Raw genomic sequence first — 18,696 nt, 5'->3', positions numbered from 1 at the left:
TTTCAAATAAATAAATGGGTAAATATTTAAAAAACAAGTAGTTTCCCTGAAACCACCAGAGTCTTACTTTCCCAGCGGGGGTAAGTGGCGGGTGTAGCGGATGTAGCGTTTGGAACCGCCCCACCCGGACCCCAGGCCTCCGGGCCACTATTTACTCATCGGCTGGGCGCTGGCTTGGGGCCAGGCAGTGTTTCGGGCCAGCTTCCCACCTGAGTCCCTCTCCCACAAACGCACTGAAAGCGCCGCCGCTAATAAACAAAGACCAGTTTAGTTTTATTAGGAGTCGGGGTGGGGGTCGGACTGGCAGGAAGGCGTTGGCCCGCAGAAGCCTAAGAGGGTCCCCTACTCCTGGTCCTTGGCGTCGCCATGCGTGATGACGTAGCAAATGTTCTTGTAGTCCACGTTGCCTCCCACGTCGGGGGGGAAGGCTGCCCACATGTTCTTGATCTGCGGAAAGATTCAGGGGCGGCGTCTCCTACCGACTCCGTATGCTCCCCTCCCCCCTCCCTCTGCTTCTCGCGGCCCCTCCCCTGCTCACCTCCTCCGGGGAGAAGCGGTCACACTGCGTGGTAAGCAGCTCCTCCAGGCTGCGGAGAGGTGACATATGGGGAGTTGAGATTGGGCTTCGTGGTTCCTTTCCAGTCCCTCCCACCTCATCCTGGTTGCCATTCCTGGTATCAACTTGAAAACCGAAGTCATTCCAGATCCCTCACTGGTCTCCCAGTCTGGGCTTCTCGGTTTTGCTCTTCCCCTCTCCTATGTGCTGTGATAGTGTAATCCTATTGCCCATTTCCACAGTCCTAATTTTTCCCTTATCCTCTCTTTTATACCTAAGCTTTGGTAAGAATTTAAGGAGGCTTTCTGTGTTTGAGTTGGAAAGGGTCACTTACAACTGCTTCTTGATGGTGCCCTTCCCCTCAGGGTCCAGGACCTTGAAGGCTCCAGTGATCACATCCTCAGGGTCCGCACCTGGAAGGTCAGAAGGCACATGAAGCAGAAGGGTTTCTGAAGGTTCTGTCCCTGAAAGGTGTGGGTAGGGGCATCTGGGGGCTTAGACCCAGGACATTTCATTCACCTTTAAGCTTCTCCCCAAACATGGTCAGGAAGACGGTGAAGTTGATGGGACCACTGGCTTCCTTCATCATGGCATCTAGCTCCTCATTCTTCACATTGAGGCGCCCTGGAGTAGGGTGGGGGAAGCTGGAGTGGGATCTTTCCTCCAAGGGTTGGTTGATCCTTCCCATAAATTAAGATCATCCCACCCATTTTTTCTTCTGGGTGGACTGAGGTCCTGGGGTGGAACTGGCAGCGCTGAAACCCAAGGCTCCTGAATTCCCAGTACTCTCCAGCCTTGAGTCTCTATGGGTAGGAGAAGGGACTCACCCATGGCTGCGAAGGTGTCCCGCAGATCTTCCTTGTCGATAATGCCATCACGGTTCTGGTCAATTACCGTGAAGGCCTGTGGAAGGCAGGGGCAGGGAGGGATTAGTTCCCCTGTGGCCAGGCTTCAGCATCCCTAGCCCAGGCAGATCAGATTCTGGCCCCTTGCCAGCTGTTCTCTTACATGCCAAGCAGGGCGGGAAGCAAGGAATTCTAAACCCTTCCCCTCCCCCTAAACAGGTGCACATTCCAGGGAGAGGTGGCAAGGGGTGCCTTTGGTCAGTTTCCAGTCTCCCTTCTCCCCTTACGCACCTCCTTGAACTCCTGGATCTGAGTCTGGTCGAACATGGAGAAGACGTTGGAGCTTCCGCCCTCTGCCACTGCCCTTCTCTTGGCCTTCTTGGGTGCCTGGGGGGGGTGAGGGATGGGCAAAGTGGTCCATGGGTGAATCCCTACATCTCTCTGGAGGCAATGGATTAGATTCAGGGTTCTTTGAGTCATTTTTTTTAAAAGCAGCTCTTTTGGTTCTAGGTTTTCCTCTCCTTATGACCTCTTTGCTGAGGGGACTTGTTTTGGTTGCATCCCCAAATTCCTATCCTCCATCCTACACAGCATGTGGGACTCCTCAACAAATCTCCTTTTCAGTGACCAGAGCTTGTCTCCTCTGAGTCCCAAACCTGCTGTGTGACCCTGATCTGCTCATTCACCCTGTCTGAACCTCTAATTTCTCATGTATAGAATGAGAGTTGGAATCCTTGCCTGACTCTGCCCAGAGGGTTTTAGAAAGGAGTACAGGAAAGTATGCAGCATGCTTTGAGAGAGGAGGGTCTCCTGTGAATGGAGAGTCTTGGCAGATTATCCTTGGATGGATCACTTAGGCCATCTTTCTGTACGCTCCCCATTAGCAATGCCAAGAAAGGGAGGATTCATCTGTTTCCTCTTACTGGACTGGGAATCAGCTACTTATAAAAAGTGGGGCTGCCTTGAGGTCTGAGGGATCTGGGTAGGGGCTGGGGGATTCTCACTCACCATGGCTTCAGTCTCCTGGGGGCAAGGCAGTGGCTCTGGCTGGGAAGGAGCAGAGTCAGCCTGTGACAATCCCTCTGGGGTTATATAGTCCTGCCCCAGGGAGCCCTCAACATACCAGGGTAACCTTAGCCCTGTGGGTGCCCACCCCAGATACCAAAATAGCCCTGCTCAGGGCTTCTCCTTTCTTGGAGGGCTGGCAGCAGCTGGAGCTCAGGGAGGGAGGAGTGACTAGGTCTTGGGATGTGTGTCTCACTAGGACCCAGGCAGGAAAGGATGCTCACTTTCCCAAAAGGGGGCTCGAATATGCCAGAGTTCAGAGAAGACCCAAACTAATGCATAATACTGGGAGAAGGGATCCCTGGGTGGCGCAGCGGTTTGGCGCCTGCCTTTGGCCCAGGGCGTGATCCTGGAGACCCGGGATCGAATCCCACGTCGGGCTCCCGATGCATGGAGCCTGCTTGGAGCCTCCCTCTGCCTGTGTCTCTGCCTCTCTCTCTCTGTGACTATCATAAATAAATAAATAAAAATTAAAAAAAAAAGTAATACTGGGAGAAAGATAAACCTGAGTGAGGTGGCTCCAGATTTATTTATTATTTATTTCTTTAAAAAACATTCCTCATTTTGAAATTAACATTTTTATGTTTCTATTTATTTGTATTTTTAAAAGATTTTATTTTATTTATTCATAGAGACACAGAGAGAGAGAGAGTGAGGCAGACACAGGCAGAGGGAGAAGCAGGCACCACACAGAGAGCCTGACGTGGGACTCGATCCCGGGTCTCCAGGATCACGCCCTGGGCTACAGGCGGCGCTAAACCGCTGGGCCACCTGGGCTGCCCTTATTTGTATTTTTAAAACGATTTTTTATTTTTAAATAATTTCTGCACCAAACATGGGCCTTGTTTTCCCCATCCCACAGAACTTGTGGATATGAACACTATGTGGAAACAGTTTAGTGAAATATAATCATTACAATTCATATTTGTGCCCTGCCTTGGTGGACTTACATTCTATCTGTGGAGACTGGATAAACTACGAAAATGCCATAACAGCTGATCTGAAAAAAAAAAAAAAAAAAGAACAGCTGATCTGGAGCACAGAAGTAGAGGGCATAGCAGCCTTGTCTGAGGATATGGGAATGATTTTATGAAGACCAGGAGAAGTTAGGTGAAAGTAGAAGGGCAGGCATGCTAAACAGAGAGCACAGATAGGCAAAGACCTGGACAAGGGAAAGGTCAAGTTGCTAGAATGGTGACAAGGCTAGAGCAGAGGGTGTAGGCTGGAGACCAGAGATTGAAGTGTCTTCCATGCCAGGCTGAGGTGAGGGCTAAGAACTTGGGAGCCTTGGAAAAGTTTGAAACTGAAGAACATAATCTAATGTGAGTCTATAATCATTTCATTGGATCCTATTGTGAAAGTTAGAATTCAGAGGAGGGGAGTCAGAGACACCAAGAGAGATGCTAGTTGGTCACTTCCTTCTGGGTGGCTGGAATGGCTAGTGCTCCTTTCCCCATTCTAGGCAAGAACCAGCTCGGCTGCTTGTGTGACTTTGAGGTACCCTCTCCTGGGGAAATAGTGGCTGAGGAAGCCCTGGGAGGCCAAGATTGGCAAGGACACCCATCTCCTCCTTCTCTTGCTCCCTCTAGGACCTGATGTCCTAAGGAAAGTACCTCCTCCTTTTTCCCTCCTCCAGCCTCATACCAATGCCTCTAAGACATTTTCTTTTCTGGGCACTGAGGCCCAGCCACCTGTTGTCTCTAAGAAGAGAGAAGGAGCCACCCTAAACTTAGCAGCTGCCCTTGGCCTCCTACACTAGCCTCTCCCTGCTTCCAATGACAGCTGCCTCACCTTATACGGTTACCAGGGGGGTCTAGGCCCAGGGAGGAGCCCACTTATTCCTTGGTTCTGGGAGGGGAGGAAAACCCCAAAGAGGGGAAGGGGGAAAGTACTCAGGTAGTTTGGGTCAAAAGGAAAGTGTGGAAATAAGAAGGAGATCAGGAGCTGTATGTCTAACTCAGACTCTGAATGGAAATACACAGGATCTGGGTCTGAGCTGGGAGCAAATAGCCTGAAAGAACTCAGAAACCAAGGAGGATCTGGGACATTGGGAGTTTGGCCTGACTGAAATTCTAGGATGGTGGACTCTGTATGGAAAATTGGGGCCCTCTAACTCTGAGGCTCAAAAGGATGGGGGTCCGAGAGAGGAGGGACTCCTAAAGTCAGAGCTTTGTGTTTGTGATCTATGGTATCCTGGGGGCTCATGAGACTGGGGTCTGGTTTCTTTTCTTTTTTAAAAATTTGTTTATTTATTCATGAGAGACACACACACACAAAGGCAGAAACATACGCAGAGGGAGAAGCAGGCTTCCCGGCAGGGGGCCCAGTATGGGACTCGATTCTGGATCCTGGGATCACACCCTGAGCGGAAAGCAGACTCTCAACCGGTGAGCCACCCCAGGCATCCCACGGAGGTCTGGTTTCTTAGCAGAAAATGAGGACTACAGGGATCCCTGGCTGGCTCAGCGGGTTTTTTTTTTTTTTTTTTTTAAGATTTTATTTCTTTACTCATGAGAGGCACAGAGAGAGAGAGAGAGAGAGAGAGAAAGAGGCAGAGACACAGGCAGAGGGAGAAGCAGGCTCCATGCAGGGAGCTATTTATTCTCTCATGAATAAATAAAATCTTAAAAAAAAAAAAAAAAAACGAGTACAGAGAGGTGTGGCAGTGATGGGAGAGGAGTTGATGGAACAGGTCCTTCATCCCCAAAACAGTAAGAACACAGATATGGGAATTCATGTTACTGGGAATTCATGGTTTGGGGTCTAGGATACCCACCAGAACTGGGGGGAGGGGTAGTGTCTGGGTGGCTGCCTCAGTTAAGCTTTGCCTTTGGCTCAGGTCATGATCCCAAGGTTCTGGGATTGAGCCCCACCACAGGCTCTCTGCTCTGCGGGGAGCCTGCTTCTCCCTCTCTGCCACTCCTCTTGCTTGTGCCTCTTTCTCAAGTAAATAAATAAAATCTTAAAAAAAAATTTTTTTAGAATGGGGGGCACACTCAGAGGATGAAGTCCAAGGAATTAGAGCCTAGATTCTGGGGAGGAGCTGAGATAGATGGGGGGCTGAGAAGAGGGACTTAGGGCTTGGGATTCCCATAGGAAATGGAGGATCCAGGGAGATGGGCTGCTTAGAGGATTGGGAGCTCTGGTTATAGTCGCCTAGGCTTTGAGTGTTGAGGTTGGTTGCTGGCCTAGATGAAAATTAAAGACAGACTGGAGGCTGAGAGTACTTGATCAGAGGGCACTGGATTTGTGGTGGGGTCTCACAGACCACCAGAATGAGGCGGGGCTCTGGATGGAGAATGGGAACCCAGGGGGCTCTTGGCTGGCTTAGTCGGGAGGGCATGCGGCTCTCCATTTCAGGGTCGTGAGTTCAAGCCCCACCGTGGCTGTGGAGTCAACTTAAAAAGAGAGAGAGGGAGGACAGGGAGAGAGAGAATGGCAGCCCAGAAAGGACTCAAGCAGAGCAGCGCGGCGCTCTTATTGGCTAAGGGCTGAACTAATGTCTCTGGCCTCCGCCCCCTCTCGGCGCTGTCCCCAACTGTCGCCCCCTCCTGCGCTTGTCTCCGGTTGTCACCGATATCCCTGAGCTGGCACCGCCTGCTGGCAGCGCCCCTACCCTTTTGGATGCTGCCACTGGCCGAGACATCCGTCTATCTTCCTTTCCTGTTGCTAAAGTGAGGGAATACTCTTATTGGCTGACGATGCAAATTAATTGCAAATTTGGTCCCCCCCGGACCCCCCCCCCCCCAGCTGTCATTCCTTCTTGACTTTCTTGGGAGACCTTAAGAATTCCTCAGCTCTTCCTATTGACTGCGGATGCTGTCTGTCACCGCCCTAAGAGACACCCCTGTCTGTCAACTTGACCTCCGCCCACTCCCCCTGTTCATTGGTTCCCTTTTTACTGTTCCCTTTGGCCAGGCTCGCCTCTTCTTGCGCAGCACCCGCCTCCTTCCGTGGTCATTCACTCTCCAGCCATTTTTAGTGGCTGGGAGGTTCAGCTTCCCGCTTTTCTATTAGTTCTCTCCTTCGTCCCACCTCCTCCTGCCTTCGCTCACCCTCTCATTGGTCTTAGAGCCGTCCGCCTTTTCCATTTCCTCTTTCCAAATTACCCAGCCCCTTCCCACCCCCCAACCCCACCCACCCTTCCAACGATTGGCAGAGACCCAGTTCCCTCTGTCCTATTATTCGTCCAAACACTCTGACGAGGCGGGAGGAAAAAAAAGGAGCGCGATGGGACTGCCCGCGCGCAGGCGTGAAACGCCGAAACGCTGGCCGCTTAGCCGGCACTGGGCATGTGCGCAGGCGCGAGGTCGGCCGCTAGCCTGAAGCAGGAGGGAGGGGGCGGCGGCGAGAGAGCGCTAGGGGTAAGAGGGCGCGAGCGGGACCCCCGCGCCTGGCGCCCCGGGACCCCTGCCACGCCTCCGCGCGCCCGGCGGCGGCGGCCCGCGCGCCGCCCCCGTCCCGGACGTGTGCCGGGCCGCGCCCTTAGCCTGCTCCCCTTCCTTGGCGGGCGGCGCGGAGCGGCCTGAGGGGCGGCGCCTTCTGCGGCCGCCCCGGCGGGGGGATGTGAGGGGAGGCCCGCGGCCATGGAGACCGGCCCGGCGCCCCTGGTGGCCCCGCCGCGCCGTCATGGCGCCCCCGCGGCCCCCTCGCCGCCACCCCGCGGCTCCCGGGCCGGACCCGTCGTGGTGGTGGCTCCGGGCCCGCCAGTGACCACGGCCACTTCGGCCCCTGTCACCCTGGTGGCCCCCGGGGAGGCGCGGCCCGCCTGGGTACCGGGGCCCACCCAGACCTCGGCCCCGGCCCCGGCCCAGACCCCGACCGTCACGAGCAGCACAGTGGTGGTGCTGACTCTGGAGGCCTCACCCGAAGCCGCGAGGACGCAGGTCTCCGCTGCCTCAGAACCCCTGGTGTCCGCGGCAGTGGCAGGAGCCGAGATGTCCGTGGCCTCGGGCCCGGGGGCAGATTCTCCGAAGACAGAGGAGGCTAGAACCTCACCCGCCCATGGGCCAGGTACTCCCACCGCGACCCCCACCAGGACCCCTTCCAGAACGGCTCCTGGGGCTCTGACTGCCAAACCCCCGCTTGCCCCCAAGCCGGGAACCACAGTTGCCTCAGGAGTGACTGCGCGGGTTGCAGCAGTGACCGCGGGACAGGTGACAAGTGGACATGGAGCTGCCCCAGCAACATCAGCATCAACTACACAGGCTCCAGAGGACCCTCCAGGCCCTTCAGGGACATGTGAGGCTATGGTAGCTGTTGTGACAGTCACCCCAGCTCCGGAGCCCGTTGAAAACTCTCAGGACCTAGGCTCCACGTCCAGCCTGGGACCTGGCATCTCTGGGCCTCGAGGGCAGGCCCCGGACACTCTGAGCTACTTGGACTCCGTAAGCCTCATGTCTGGGACCTTGGAGTCCTTGGCAGATGATGTGAGCTCCATGGGCTCAGACTCGGAGATAAATGGGCTGGCCCTGCGCAAGACGGACAAGTATGGCTTCCTTGGGGGCAGCCAGTATTCGGGCAGTCTGTGAGTACCCAGTGGGCACCCAGTGGGGACTGCTTCAGGGAAGCAGAGGTTGGGGAGGAGGAAATGATACACCTTGCCCAGACTCTGGCAGTCCAGACTGCTCTGAGGCTCCAGGAGAGTGTCTCCAGCAGGAGTGAGGTACTTGGTGATCCCTTTCATGCCTAGAGCATCGTGAGGTTTTGGTGGCACTTGGATGTTAGAGTTTCAGGCCAGGTGTCAGGAGTTCTGAGTTTGAGCTTTGCTTTTAGTGTGTTATGTGCCTTTGACCTAGTGTCTTCCCTATTTCCGTGCCTCAGTTTCCTTCTCTATAAAGTGAAAGGTTGAATGACATGATACCTAAGATTGTCCCAGGTCCTTCATGTGAAACTCCAGCTATGGGCCAGATATTCTGGAGGGTTGGTTGGGCAGGGGTTCTGGTAGTCCCTGAGGGAGGAGTCTGGGAGGGATGCAGGCATCTCCCCTCCCCCATAGTCCTAGCTCTGATGGGTTGGTGAGATGGGGAAGTCTGGTTGATGGAGGGGAGACCCTGAAGGCAAGACTCCTCTGCAAAACAGAGAAGGGCAGTCTCGTATTTTTACTAAAGGAAAAGGGTTAGGGGAGGCCTCTTCCCCATTTCCTCATCTCCCTAGCCTGGCTTGCTCTTTCCTAGTTCCCTCCAGGGGCCTGAGTCACTCCTGATGTGGGAGTGTGATTGCCTCTGACTTGTTCCTTCCCTCTCTCTGGATCCTGTCCATTGTTTCTGTACTCTTTTAACCTGCTGGTCAGTTCAACCTACAGCATCACCTGAGCACCCAGGTGCTAGACCCCTGCTGGGTACTAGGGATAAAATAGTTGTTTCAAGGTGCTTAACATCTAGAGGAGAAACAGATACTTAAACAGTTGGCTTCAATATATGTTAGGTTTAGCCTAGAGATCATCACAGGATTTTGTGAGCACCTAGGAAAGGGATCTTTTGCCCACTCAGGAGTCTGCTGAAGGTCCAAATGCTGAGGAATGAATAGGATTTAGTTGTGTATGTGCGCATTGGGGTGGGGGGTACCTGTCTGGGGTTGGAGGAAAACAATTGGGAGGATATTCAAAGCATTTTTTTATAATCCAAGAAACAGAAAACCTTTGATTGAACACCAAAATTCATGGTCCTAGGAAGGCAACTGAAGTTTGACCTTGGTGTTTTCCCATGCACAGGGGATGCACTCTTGTACACAATTTATAGGTGAAGAAACAGGATTAAAGCAGTTGAGTGAATTGCCCCACTCACATCTGGATCTGTGTGACTGACTGACTTTATCCTCAAAACCATGCTGCCCTAAGGAACTTGGATTGAATTGGATCTTAGTGAGCCCCTTGTGTGTGCCAGGCACTGTGCTGGTTGCTATTTTTGTGCTTTGTAATTTTGTCCCTCTAAAATCTATCTTCTGTGCTGGAGGAATATACTTCTGAGGCAAGGCTGAGTGGGGCATGTGTTACCTTAAAAGCTTGTAATGGCTCCCCACTGGTCACAGGATAAAATCCCAAGAACTGTTTTTTTTTTTAAGATTTTATTTATTTGCTCATGAGAGACAAACAGAGAGAGACATAGGCAGAGGGAGAAGCAAGTTCCCCAAGGGGAGCCTGTTGCGGAACTCGATCCCAGGACCCCCGGATACGACCTGAGCCAAAGGCAGACACTCAACCACTGAACCACCCAGGCGCCCTTCAAGTGCTTTATTTTTTTTTTCTTTAATTTTTTTTATTTATTTATGATAGTCACAGAGAGAGAGAGAGAGAGAGGCAGAGACACAGGCAGAGGGAGAAGCAGGCTCCATGCACCGGGAACCTGATGTGGGTTTCGATCCCGGGTCTCCAGGATCGCGCCCTGGGCCAAAGGCAGGCGCCAAACCGCTGCGCCACCCAGGGATCCCCCCTTCAAGTGCTTTATTCTGCAGACAGGTTCCTTATTATCTGGCTTTGTCAGGCTTTCTGGTCTTCTCTCTTGCCAGTCCTTGCCATGCACTTAGTACTGTGGTCCTTTTTTTTTTTTTTTTTTTTAAGATTTTATTTATTTATTCATGAGAGACACAGAGAGAAGCAGACCCCATGTAGGGAGCCCAATGTGGGACTCCATCCCAGGGCTTCAGGATCATGTCCTGGGCCAAAGGCAGGTGCTCAGCCGCTGAGCCACCAAGGCGTCCCCTGTGGTCCTGTTGAACTGGTTGTAGTCTTTCCCCCTTCATACTCAGGCTTTCCCACCTGCCAGGAATGCCTTTCTCCTCCTCCTTGTCTTGGTATGTTCTACTCAGTCCTTCATGGTTTATGAAGATGTCTCCTCTGGGAAGCCTTTCCCGATGTATCCACTGCCCCTACTCCCGTCAGTGCCTCTTCTGTGCATTTTTGTCATTGCATTTCCCACACCACATTGCAGTTATCTCCCCTGCAAGCTTGTGACCTTCTTGAGGGCAGGAAAGATACTATCTTACTCTTCCTGATCCTTAGAGTTTAGAAGTTATGATAGAAATTGAGAGATGGGATCCCTGGGTGGCGCAGCGGTTTGGCGCCTGCCTTTGGCCCAGGGCGCGATCCTGGAGACCCGGGATCGAGTCCCACGTCGGGCTCCCGGTGCATGGAGCCTGCTTCTCCCTCTGTCTGTGTCTCTGCCTCTCTCTCTCTCTCTCTCTGTATGACTATCGTAAATAAATAAATAAATAATTAAAAAAAAAAAAGAAATTGAGAGATGTTTAAGGGGCTTCTGAGACGAAACTAAAATTTAATGAGCTCTTCCATTTACCAGTCCTTTATATACAGTTTCTCAGTAGCACTCTCATAACATTGTGATGTAGGTGGTGACATCCCTTTTTTATAGAAGAGGAAGAGACTCAGGTTATCACTTGCCAAGATTCCCCAACTTTTTTTTTTTTAATTTTATTTATTTATTGAAAGACACAGAGAGAGGCTGAGACACAGGCAGAGGGAGAAGCAGGCTCCATGCAGGGAGCCTGATGTGGGACTTGATCCCGAGACTCCAGGATCACGCCCTTGGCAGAAGGCAGGGGCTAAACCGCTGAGCCACCCAGGGATTCCCAGATTCCCCAACTTTTAAGATTTTATTTATTTGCTCATGAGAGACAGAGAGTGGCAGAGGCAGAGGGAGAAGCAGGCACCCTGCTTTGCGGGGAGCCTATTATGAGACCTGATTCTAGGACCCCGGGATCACGACCTGAGCCAAAGGCAGATATGCTCAACCACTGAGGTTGTTCCAATTCCCCAACTTCTAATGGATGGAACTGGGTTTTGAACTCAGGTCTGTCTGGAAACTCAAGTTCTTTCTTCCGTTCACTCACCTCCTCTTACTGGCTCCTACAGATAACTATTTCAAGCCTTATGGGCATCTTGAATGTGAAGCTGTGACAGAACAATGGGCAGACAATGCAAGGAAAACTTCATTTGCTTGGGAATCTAGGATGATTTCAGGGAGGAGGAGGTAGAGGGAATTGCAGATGGCCCAGGAGATCTCAAGAGTCTGATAGGTGGAAACTCAGTTGCTTCTAAGGAGGCGAGAAATATTTTGGTTCTGTATTTTATTTTATGGATAATAATTGCTGTTACTGAGCACTTGCTATTTGTTACCTCATATAACTTCTCCATCTTACAAATGAGGAAATTGAGGCCCAGAGGAATTCAGTGACTTGCCCAAGGTCACACAATGAATAAGTGGTGAAGCTAGAATTGGGCCTCAGTCTAATGCAAAGTGTGGCTTTTATGTATTTTGTACCCTCTTCCCAAACTTGTATGTGCAGGATTTGAACATACCCAACACATATAGAGATCCAGTATGAGAACATGATCTCTATACAGAGATTCCTTCCAAAGAGAAGTCCTTTCGGGATGCCTGGGTGGCTCAGCCTTTGGCTCGGGGTGTGATCCCAGGGTCCCACATCGGGCTCCCTGCATGGGGCCTGCTTCTCCCTCTGCCTATGTCTCTGCGCCCCCCCCCCCGCCCCCTGTGTCTCTCATGAATAAATAAATAAAATCTTTAAAAAAAAAAAAAAGTCCTTTCAGTGTGGTAAGCTAGACCCTTGGGCAGCTGAGCAGCCAAATGTTCTGATATTTGGCAGCTCACAAAATGCTTTTCTATCTAGTATCTCATTTGAAACTGGGGAGGTAAAAAAAAAAAAAAAAAAAAAAAAAACAAAAAGAAAAACAAGAAACTGGGGAGGTGATTTGCTTCAGTTCCACTGGCAATCCATGTTTTACACTACTGCTACTGACCCCTTCCATGCTTCCTTCATCCTGCAGAGAAAGCTCCATTCCTGTAGATGTGGCTCGGCAGCGGGAGCTCAAATGGCTGGAGATGTTCAGTAACTGGGATAAGTGGCTGTCACGGCGTTTCCAGAAGGTTTGGAAGGCTTGAGTGGTGGGCAGGGCAATGGACAGATTGGGAGGGGGCCAGAGAGGGCTCATGTGCTCCAGGGAAGCCATGTTAGTATTTGCTCTTTAGACAGACATTGGGGCAGGTGGTACTTGGGCCTGGGAGGAGGACTAGCTTTAAAGATAGAATGCCAAGCCAGGTCCAGTGGAGTCAAGCCAGTGGGATGTGTGAGAGGTGTGCCAGAAGCCTGAGGACTGCTGGGGAAAGCCTGGAGGCTATGCCAGCCCCTGAAGCTGTTGCCCTGCCTGCCACTCTCTCTTAGGTGAAGCTGCGCTGCCGGAAGGGGATCCCCTCCTCCCTCAGAGCCAAGGCCTGGCAGTACCTGTCCAATAGCAAGGAACTCCTGGAGCAGAACCCTGGCAAGTTTGAGGTGTGTCCAGGGTATGGGGATGTGACATGGTGTGAAGGGTATCATCAGTCCCCCCAGATCCTGAGATAGTCCCTGCTGTTACTGCAGGAGCTGGAACGGGCTCCTGGGGACCCTAAGTGGCTGGATGTGATTGAGAAGGACCTGCACCGCCAGTTCCCTTTCCATGAGATGTTTGCTGCTCGAGGGGGGCATGGGTAAGATGGCCTGACCACGTGGGTTAGTCAGCAAACATTTGTAGAAGGCTTCAGGTGGATACAGTTCTTGCTTTCCAGGGCTTCTAGGAGAGTGGTCCTTAATGGATTGAGTATCAAGCCATATTGAAGGAAGCATCCTGGGAGGGAGATTCTGACTTGGGCTTGGGCTGCACAGTGACTTGTTGGGGGGGGGGGGGGAGGCACAGTGACTTGTTGAGGTTGCATTTGAACTGGGTTTTGAAAAATAGATGGGACCAAAGCAAGGGACAGGTTTTTCCTGGCTAGGGGTTAAGCTGTGTCCGGGATGTGTGGTTGGGTAGAGCTGCGGCTGGAAAAGCAGTTTAGGACCAGATCACCAAAGGCCCTTAAAACCTGTTCCAAGGCACTTTATACTTTTGTTCTATATGCTGGGCTTACCCAAGATAGACAGACAGATAGATAAGTCCTTAGTAATATGCAAGATAGTATTAGGTAGCTCTTAGGTGGACTTTTTTCATCAGTTGGTTCATCTTTTCAGCAAGTACTTTTCAACACCTGCTATCTGCCAGGCACTACTCAAGCCACAGATGACAGCAGTTAACAAGAGACAAAACTCCTGCCCTTATGGGGCTTATTACATTTTAGTGGGGATAGACGATGAATAAATAAGGCAAAGTATGTTGTATGTGAAATGGTGGTAAGTATGAAACGGGTTTAAAGCAAGAAAGGGGAATAGAGAATGTGAATGGAGTTTGGGTTACAAGTGATCTGATCTGACTTGTGTTTTAAAAGGATCATTCTGGCTGCTGGGAATAGACTCTAAGGAGACAAGGACAGAAGCAGAAAGACCTATTAGGAGACCATTTCCATAATCCAGAAGAGAGACAATGATAGATAGACCAGAATGGTAGCTGTGGAACTATGGGGAGAGGTGGTTGGGTTCTGGATCTATTTTGAAGGTAGACCCAAAAGGATTTGTCAACAAATTTGATGTGGAGTATGTGTGAGAGAGAGGAAGAGTGAATGAACATGCAATTAAGGCTGACCCTGAAGATTTTAGGCCTGAGAAATGAAGAATGGAATTGTTATATACTGATGCGGATGGGGAAAATGAGGTTAGACGGGTATATCAGGAGCTCAGTTTGGAATGTGAGGTTTGAAATGCTAATTGGACATCCAGATGGAGATGTCTGGTAAGTTGGATGTACTATATGTACAAGTCTGGAATTTGGGGAGAAGTTTAAAGTGGATGTAAGCTGGAAATTGAGAGTTGTCAGTCTCTAGATGGGATTAAATACACCCATGAGACTGGATGATATCATCAAGGTGGCAAATGTAGATACAAAAGGAAGCTCAAAGATTGAGCCCTGCAGCTCCAACATTTCAAGCATGGGAAGATGAGAACAAGCCATCAAGAGAGACTAGCAGCAGAGAGGTAGAAGGAAAACCAGGACAGTATGGTTTCTGGAAGCAAACGAGGGGTTTCAGGATCAGCTGTATGAAATACTGCTGATTGGTCAAGTAGAGTCAAGTCTGCAGGCTGACCTTGGGACTCAGCCTAGTGGAGGCCATTGGTGACCTTGATAAGAGCAGTTTTGCATGGGGCAGTAGGTTAAAGCCTCATTGGAGGATGGGAAGAAAGAGATTGATGACGGCGAGTCTGTACTCTGATGTTTCGCTGAGTAGGTAAGGAGAGAAGTGGTATGGGGTTTGGAGGCGAAATGGGGGGTGGCCAAGAGACATTTTTTTTAAAGCAAGAAGAAATTACAGATGTTGGTATGCCAATGAGAATGATCTAGTAGGAAGAGAAAAACTGGTGATGTAGGAGAGATGGGAGGTGTGCTGGAGAGATGGTCCGTTTAGTGAGAGTGGATGGGGTGCAGTGCAGCCTTTCCACAATGGAAAGGCTGTGTTTGGCCAAGACCACAAATAGTTTACCTACAGCAACAGGGGAGAAAGCAGGGACACATGCAAGTAGGTGGGTGAAAGTAGCATGGAAGCTTGTTGGAGTTATGTGTTTATTTTAATAGGTATTAGGTAAAATAACTAGTGCATCAAACCTGTCATTTCATGGATGGAGAAAAAAATATTGAGGGAAAATAGGTGAGAGGTATGCAAATAAAGCACAAATAAAGATCATACTTCAGTGACTGAATTTTGGAATAGAGGTCATTTTTAAATTTTTTCTGGGGAAGAAATGAAGGTCTGAGCTATGGAATGGCTGTGGAGACAGAAGGAACAGGCATGAATGAAATTCAAGAGGTAGTGTTGAGAAGACTTGGTAAATAGCCATGGGGAGTGACGAGGGGCCCTCTTTTCCAATGTGTAGCTGAGTGAATGCAATTCCCAAACACAGTGATGGGGCATTCTCAAGAAACAGGAGCAGGTCTAGGGCAAAGATTTTCTTCTTTTGAATGCAGAGACAAGAGAAAGATCTGAGGCACAGCAGGATTCCCAAGCCTTCACCAAGAACCAGGGCCCACTGGACATGGTGGCAGGGACCTGATGCCATCCAGTGAGGCAGATGAGGTGGGCCCTGCCCTGGGAGAGCCCCTGCTCTGGAGTGATAAAAGCATTCAGACAGTGCTCCAGGAGGGCTGATGCTGCGGGTGGTGAAAGCTTCCTGAAGAAGGTGACCTTGAAGGTCTATGGGATATTAGCAGATGGAGAGAGCACAGCCTCTGTGGGAGAATGAGTAGGGAGCACGTGGGGTGTGCAGGCAAGGGTGGAAGGCTGGAGCCTGGAATGCTTTCATTATGGTCTGAGTCTTTGGCTTCACCTTGATGGGCAGCACCAGGAAGGTCAATGGAGGTATGTGGTGGTGAAGCTCTGGGGTTAATCTGGAACTGGATCTAGGAGGGGTCTGGAATGGGGCTGGTTGGGGGGAATAGGCCTAGTTTGGGGCAGAGAGACTCCAGCTCCTGTGACTGCCTTCATGGTCTTCCCCCAACCCACAGGCAACAGGACCTGTATCGGATCCTAAAGGCCTATACCATCTACCGGCCTGATGAGGGCTATTGCCAGGCCCAGGCCCCAGTGGCCGCAGTGCTGCTCATGCACATGCCTGCTGAGGTCAGTACACCCTGGGCCTTGTTGGGGAGGGCCTGGGAGGACCTTGGTGTACAGCAGTGATGGGGGCTCTCTACTCCCTGTTTCTCAGGTCCCATCCTTCCCTCCTTGTTTTTGCCCTTCCCAGCAAGCTTTTTGGTGCCTGGTGCAGATCTGTGACAAGTACCTCCCTGGTTACTACAGTGCAGGGCTGGTGAGTGTCTGAAGGCCGGGTGTGCCCAAGGCTGCAGGGAGGTCCCTGTCCTGCCCCACCTGCTGCCCTTTTGTCCCTCTGCTCTGGGCCTCTCCCACTGAGGTGAGGATCCCCTACTTGGGACAGTTCTACCCCAAGGGGGCTCCAGTAGGCCTCTTCTCAAGGCTTATCCCACTTCCAGGAGGCCATTCAGCTGGATGGAGAAATCTTTTTTGCTCTGTTGCGCCGGGCCTCCCCGCTGGCACATCGGCACCTGCGGCGACAGCGCATTGACCCCGTGCTCTACATGACAGAATGGTTCATGTGCATCTTCGCCCGCACCCTGCCCTGGGCATCAGTACTGCGTGTCTGGGATATGTTCTTCTGTGAAGGTACTTCTGTAGCCATTCAGGCCATGAGGGGCCTGGGGTTTCAGTGGCTGCCAAAAGGTATCTCTGGAGCCTAGGCTTCCCTGTAAGCAGTCTGGGGACTGGAGAGATTGGGGCCTAGCCTTGGCTCTGCCATCAGCCTGGAGCCTACTCTCCCTCCCAGGAACTTGAAACCCATGTCAGCTCATTTTCTTTCATGGGGCCTCAGTTTCCTCATCTATGAGGATGGCAGTAGGACAGGGATAGGGCCTATGAGTCCCTTTGAATTGGGGCAAGTTGAAGTCCCATCCCTGATCACCCACACTGTCTTTTCTCTGCCCTTGCAGGCGTCAAGATCATCTTCCGGGTGGCCCTGGTGCTGCTGCGGCACACGCTGGGCTCGGTGGAGAAGCTCCGCTCCTGCCAGGGCATGTATGAGACCATGGAGCAGCTGCGCAACCTGCCCCAGCAGTGCATGCAGGAGGACTTCCTGGTGCATGAGGTAGGCTGTGGCCTGAGCACATCCACACCTGCTTCATCCCATCCCCTTCGTCCTGCTACCCATTTCTTCTCTGTCTAGGTCACCAACCTCCCAGTGACAGAAGCCCTGATTGAGCGAGAGAACACAACCCAGCTCAAGAAGTGGCGGGAAACCCGGGGGGAGTTGCAGTATCGGCCCTCTCGGCGACTACATGGCTCCCGGGCCATCCATGAGGAGCGTCGGCGGCAGCAGCCACCTCTGGGCCCCTCGTCCAGCCTTCTTAGCCTCCCTGGCCTCAAGAGTCGAGGTTCCCGGGCTACGGGGGGGGTCCCCTCTCCACCTCCTCCTGCCCGCAGGGCTAGTGCTGGGCCCACCCCAGGGCCCGTGGTCACTGCTGAGGGACTACATCCATCCCTTCCTTCGCCTACTGGCAACAGCACCCCACTGGCTCCCAGCAAGGAGACTCGAAGGCAAGAGAAAGAGCGGCAGAAACAGGAAAAGGAACGTGAGAAGGAGCGGCAGAAACAGGAGAAAGAACGGGAAAAGCAAGAGAAGGAGCGGCAGAAGTGGGAAAAAGAGCAGGAGAAGGAGCAACAGAAGCAGGAGAAGGAGCGGCAGAAGCAGGAAAAGAAGGCCCAGGGCAGGAAGCTCTCACTGCGTCGAAAGGCAGATGGGCCCCCCACCCCCCAGGATGGTGGGGACAGGTCCTCAGCATCTGAGGCCCGGCAGGATGCTTACTTCTGACCTCTGTTTTGGGGCTGGACTGCATGACCTCCCTCTTTTTTCCTCAGTCCAGAGCAGGCCTGGCCTGGGTTGCTGCCCCAAGCCTCCTGGGCCAGTGGTCACTCTCTCTGGGGAAAGCAGTTGGCTCCCCATCTCCTTTGCCAGCCACTGGTCCCTACACAGCTGGGACAGTGAGAGCGCACTGGGCAGCCGCCTCTCCTTGGGACAGCCTCGAATAAGTCTGGAGCCCCTCACCTCCAGTTAGGTCCAGCTGGGGTCTCTGTCACTCCTGCCCCAATTCCCTCTGGGGTCCTTCCCAGGTGCAGTCCTGATTGGCCTTTAGTCACTTCAGGGGTGACTTGGCGATGGGAATCAGCAGTTTTCAGATTCTTACACTCCAGTTGCTCCCCTTTATCTGTGAGTGGAGCCAGGTTCCTTTTTCCCTGCAGCCCTGCCCATCTCCCCCTCTTCCTGCCTGGGGGCCAAAGCTCTCCTTGCTCTACTTTCGGACATCTCTGCGTTGTAATTATGTACAGAGGACCTGGTGGGTCCAGGGTGGGGGTGTTCGCTCTCTCTTCTGTCCTTTAGTTCTCCTTCCACAATGTTCTTGCACTCATTTATTTAAGGGGACATGCCTTGGAACAGGAAATGCCCCCCCTCCCCACCAACCATCCTCCTTGCTCTCTTTCTTCTTCACCACCTTCCTGTGTATTCTCAGGCCTCTCCTGCTTTGTCTCACCAGGGTCCCCACCTTTTACATTGTTTCCCTCCAGCCCCTATCTGGGGAAGGGGTCTTCCCTTGAGCTCCAGGGGGTGGAACCCAATGTTTACATTCTCTTCTATGTCTGCTCCTATTCTATGCAGCGCTTTGAGGAATCAGAAAAGAACCTGCTGTTGTACCTGGGCCTGTCTCCTGCTTTGTTATTTGATAGAGGGGGTTAG

At 52.0% G+C, this 18,696-nt stretch overlaps 2 protein-coding genes across 3 annotated transcripts; one reads left to right on the top strand and one right to left on the bottom strand.

Annotated features, from left to right (window-relative positions):
* Positions 1 to 249: 249 nt before the first annotated feature.
* On the bottom strand, positions 250 to 2,514 carry MYL11 (myosin light chain 11). The gene is made up of 7 exons (XM_055340632.1): positions 2,410 to 2,514; positions 1,693 to 1,788; positions 1,384 to 1,459; positions 1,076 to 1,180; positions 891 to 969; positions 539 to 587; positions 250 to 447 (listed from the first exon to the last, which is right to left on the bottom strand). The coding sequence occupies exons 1-7, from the start codon at positions 2,410 to 2,412 to the stop codon at positions 343 to 345; spliced, it is 513 nt and encodes a 170-aa protein (XP_055196607.1). The 5' UTR covers positions 2,413 to 2,514; the 3' UTR covers positions 250 to 342.
* A 4,193-nt stretch (positions 2,515 to 6,707) lies between these two features.
* TBC1D10B (TBC1 domain family member 10B) lies at positions 6,708 to 18,658 on the top strand. 2 transcript variants are annotated; one of them, XM_055340185.1, is made up of 9 exons: positions 6,708 to 7,993; positions 12,266 to 12,365; positions 12,661 to 12,768; positions 12,856 to 12,962; positions 15,899 to 16,013; positions 16,102 to 16,203; positions 16,385 to 16,574; positions 16,898 to 17,052; positions 17,131 to 18,658. In XM_055340185.1, the coding sequence occupies exons 1-9, from the start codon at positions 7,053 to 7,055 to the stop codon at positions 17,773 to 17,775; spliced, it is 2,463 nt and encodes an 820-aa protein (XP_055196160.1). In that variant the 5' UTR covers positions 6,708 to 7,052; the 3' UTR covers positions 17,776 to 18,658. The 2 variants fall into 2 exon arrangements, with proteins under 2 accessions (XP_055196160.1, XP_055196161.1); XM_055340186.1 differs by having other exon boundaries at positions 6,709 to 7,993; positions 16,138 to 16,203.
* The last annotated feature ends 38 nt before the right edge of the window (positions 18,659 to 18,696 follow it).

The sequence above is a fragment of the Nyctereutes procyonoides genome, unplaced genomic scaffold, assembly GCF_905146905.1.
Source record: "Nyctereutes procyonoides isolate TBG_1078 unplaced genomic scaffold, NYPRO_anot_genome, whole genome shotgun sequence".
Taxonomy (NCBI): Eukaryota; Metazoa; Chordata; class Mammalia; order Carnivora; family Canidae; genus Nyctereutes; species Nyctereutes procyonoides.
The sequence above is the reverse complement of the archived record's forward strand: the minus strand, read 5'-3'. Positions and strand labels throughout refer to the sequence as shown.

Bases quoted from the DNA above. Each gene is read 5' to 3' on its own strand.
- TBC1D10B (XM_055340185.1), top strand. From the start codon at position 7,053: ATGGAGACCGGCCCGGCGCCCCTGGTGGCCCCGCCGCGCCGTCATGGC. The intron at 16,014-16,101 runs GTCAGTACACCC...CCTGTTTCTCAG, and splicing joins TCATGCACATGCCTGCTGAG to GTCCCATCCTTCCCTCCTTG. The intron at 17,053-17,130 runs GTAGGCTGTGGC...TTCTCTGTCTAG, and splicing joins AGGACTTCCTGGTGCATGAG to GTCACCAACCTCCCAGTGAC.
- MYL11 (XM_055340632.1), bottom strand. The intron at 1,181-1,383 runs GTGAGTCCCTTC...ACCCTACTCCAG, and splicing joins GGACACCTTCGCAGCCATGG to GGCGCCTCAATGTGAAGAAT. The intron at 588-890 runs GTAAGTGACCCT...ACCTCTCCGCAG, and splicing joins GGCACCATCAAGAAGCAGTT to CCTGGAGGAGCTGCTTACCA.